Below are 1998 nucleotides of genomic sequence, written 5' to 3'. Positions count from 1 at the left end.
GTCTTTTCCAACCGAGCGATTCTGTGATATGGCAAGTAGCTGTGTAAAAGGCAGCATCAGTGACCGTAACCTGTTCTTAACTTGCAGATAAATAACCCAGACATGAGAGTTCAGATTCTCAAAGACTACGTGAAGCAGCATTTCCCTGCCACCCCGCTGCTGGACTATGCACTTGAAGTAGAAAAAATTACAACTTCCAAGGTGTTTATCTCCTCCTGAGCACTCTTTTACTGAGGGACAAGTGACAAGGGATTAGTATCATATTTTAAATGCAGTGCTTCACAAACCGCTGCTGGGGTTGTGTTTTTCTGTGGTAGACCCTGGGCCAAGTACAGCTACAGTTGGGTAAGGCTGAAGACATTTATTGGACACTGGGAAGATGCTGAACAAACCAAACCCACAGTCTGTGTTGTCCACCATCCACACTGGAGCTGCTGGGTTAAAATTGGAGGCAGAGCCAGCACTTGTGATGGGCTGTGGCAGATAAATCCTCTCTGTGGCCTGAACCAAACACAGGCCCGTTGTCTGGGGCTGTTTTCCATCGCTGCCATCAAGCATGGCTCTCGCTCGAGTTGCTGAACAGCCTTTTCTGTCACTGGACTGGAGTGCCCACAGTTATGGGCAACCCTCAAATTACCCCTGGGGATGGAGGCTGCCGGGTGAACATCGTTTGCCACTGCTAACGTCCTTATTGAGGTGTGTTTTTATTTCCTGCAGAAACCAAACCTTATCCTGAATGTAGACGGCTTTATCGGAGTTGCCTTTGTCGATGTTCTCAGGAATTGTGGCTCTTTCACACGGTAAGCAGGGAGTGGGCTGCTTCCCTTAAGGCATGGTCCTATAAAAGTGATGGAAGCCACTCTGCCAGCGCATGTGGGGCCAGGATTTAAAAGGACGATGTGAAGAAAACACAGCCTGGACTTGGGGGAAGGAAGCCTTTGTGTGAATTTGCTACTGGCACTAGAGCAGCCTCGTACCCTTTCTAGGAGTGATTCCTGAAGTAGATCACTATGAGGAACTATTTAATTTCTGTTCTTTTGCAGGGAAGAAGCAGATGAATATATTGATATAGGAGCTCTTAATGGCATCTTTGTACTAGGCAGGAGTATGGGATTCATTGGTAAGTTTGCCACGGTCCTGCCCCTTCCATCCTCCTGGGGGATGTCCTGCCACCAAACGTGAATCAGTCTAAAATGCCACTTGTAGGAATACAGAACCCAAAGCTGTCTCAAGGCAAAGCAGGACCAGGAGGAGGAGCAGAGATTTTGTAACAGAAACCACTTTCTTTTTAGGACACTATCTGGATCAGAAGAGGCTGAAGCAAGGCCTGTACCGCCACCCGTGGGATGACATATCCTACGTGTTACCAGAGCACATGACTATGTGAACCCCGCGGGGTTGCCTCTGTGTCACGTCGAGGGGACAGAGCCTGCACAGAGGACAGCCACAAATGGGACTTTGATGTGTAAAGGCCACTGGTACATAGACACTGAGCTGCCTGGTCAAACTGTGCAAAGCAACTGTTTTATAAGCATAGAACCTTAGTCTAATAAAAACCAAAACTTGTGATATTCCATATGTTACCTGCTGTATTTAATACTGTCTCTCACCCTTTTATTTTGTTCTGCTTTTGTTTCATTTTGTTTCCAGAAAAGATTTTAAGGGTTTGGGCGGGGGGGGAAATTTGCTCGTAGGTGCAGCCTTACTGAACTTGTGGAAGATGCGGTAGTCTGGGAACAAGCTGTCACTTTTCCTGCTGGAGGGGAAGGTGCCCATCATTCCCATAAGCCATGACTTGGGCTTTTGTTGTTGTTGGCTGTTTTTGTTTACTGTGTTCTCATCCTCAGTCTGATTGTACCCTGACTCGTGGGACCACTGCTGATGTATAACCAACGTTACTCGAGCTCTGGTGTAGTAATTTAAAGTGTAAAGTTGTAACATACTGCTGTTAAAACTGTGAAACTACATGTATTCTGGTGTCTGTATTTATGCAAACAA

At 46.6% G+C, this 1998-nt stretch overlaps 1 protein-coding gene across 1 annotated transcript; it reads left to right on the top strand.

Annotated features, from left to right (window-relative positions):
• The first annotated feature begins 93 nt into the window (after positions 1-93).
• On the top strand, positions 94-1640 carry LOC104545915 (ATP-citrate synthase-like). Its single transcript, XM_010191165.1, has 4 exons — positions 94-201; positions 718-800; positions 1044-1120; positions 1293-1640. Exons 1-4 carry the CDS (start codon positions 103-105, stop codon positions 1385-1387), a joined length of 354 nt encoding a protein of 117 aa, XP_010189467.1. The 5' UTR covers positions 94-102; the 3' UTR covers positions 1388-1640.
• The last annotated feature ends 358 nt before the right edge of the window (positions 1641-1998 follow it).

Source organism: Mesitornis unicolor, unplaced genomic scaffold (genome assembly GCF_000695765.1).
Source record: "Mesitornis unicolor isolate BGI_N332 unplaced genomic scaffold, ASM69576v1 scaffold49148, whole genome shotgun sequence".
In the NCBI taxonomy this organism is placed as follows: domain Eukaryota; kingdom Metazoa; phylum Chordata; class Aves; order Mesitornithiformes; family Mesitornithidae; genus Mesitornis; species Mesitornis unicolor.
Note: the sequence above shows the minus strand (reverse complement) of the source record. Positions and strands in the feature narration are given on the sequence as shown.

Excerpts from the sequence above, each read along its gene's own strand:
- LOC104545915 (XM_010191165.1), top strand. The coding sequence starts at position 103 with ATGAGAGTTCAGATTCTCAAAGACTACGTGAAGCAGCATTTCCCTGCC. Across the intron at positions 202-717 it reads AAAAAATTACAACTTCCAAG|AAACCAAACCTTATCCTGAA; the intron begins GTGTTTATCTCC and ends TATTTCCTGCAG. Across the intron at positions 801-1,043 it reads AATTGTGGCTCTTTCACACG|GGAAGAAGCAGATGAATATA; the intron begins GTAAGCAGGGAG and ends GTTCTTTTGCAG.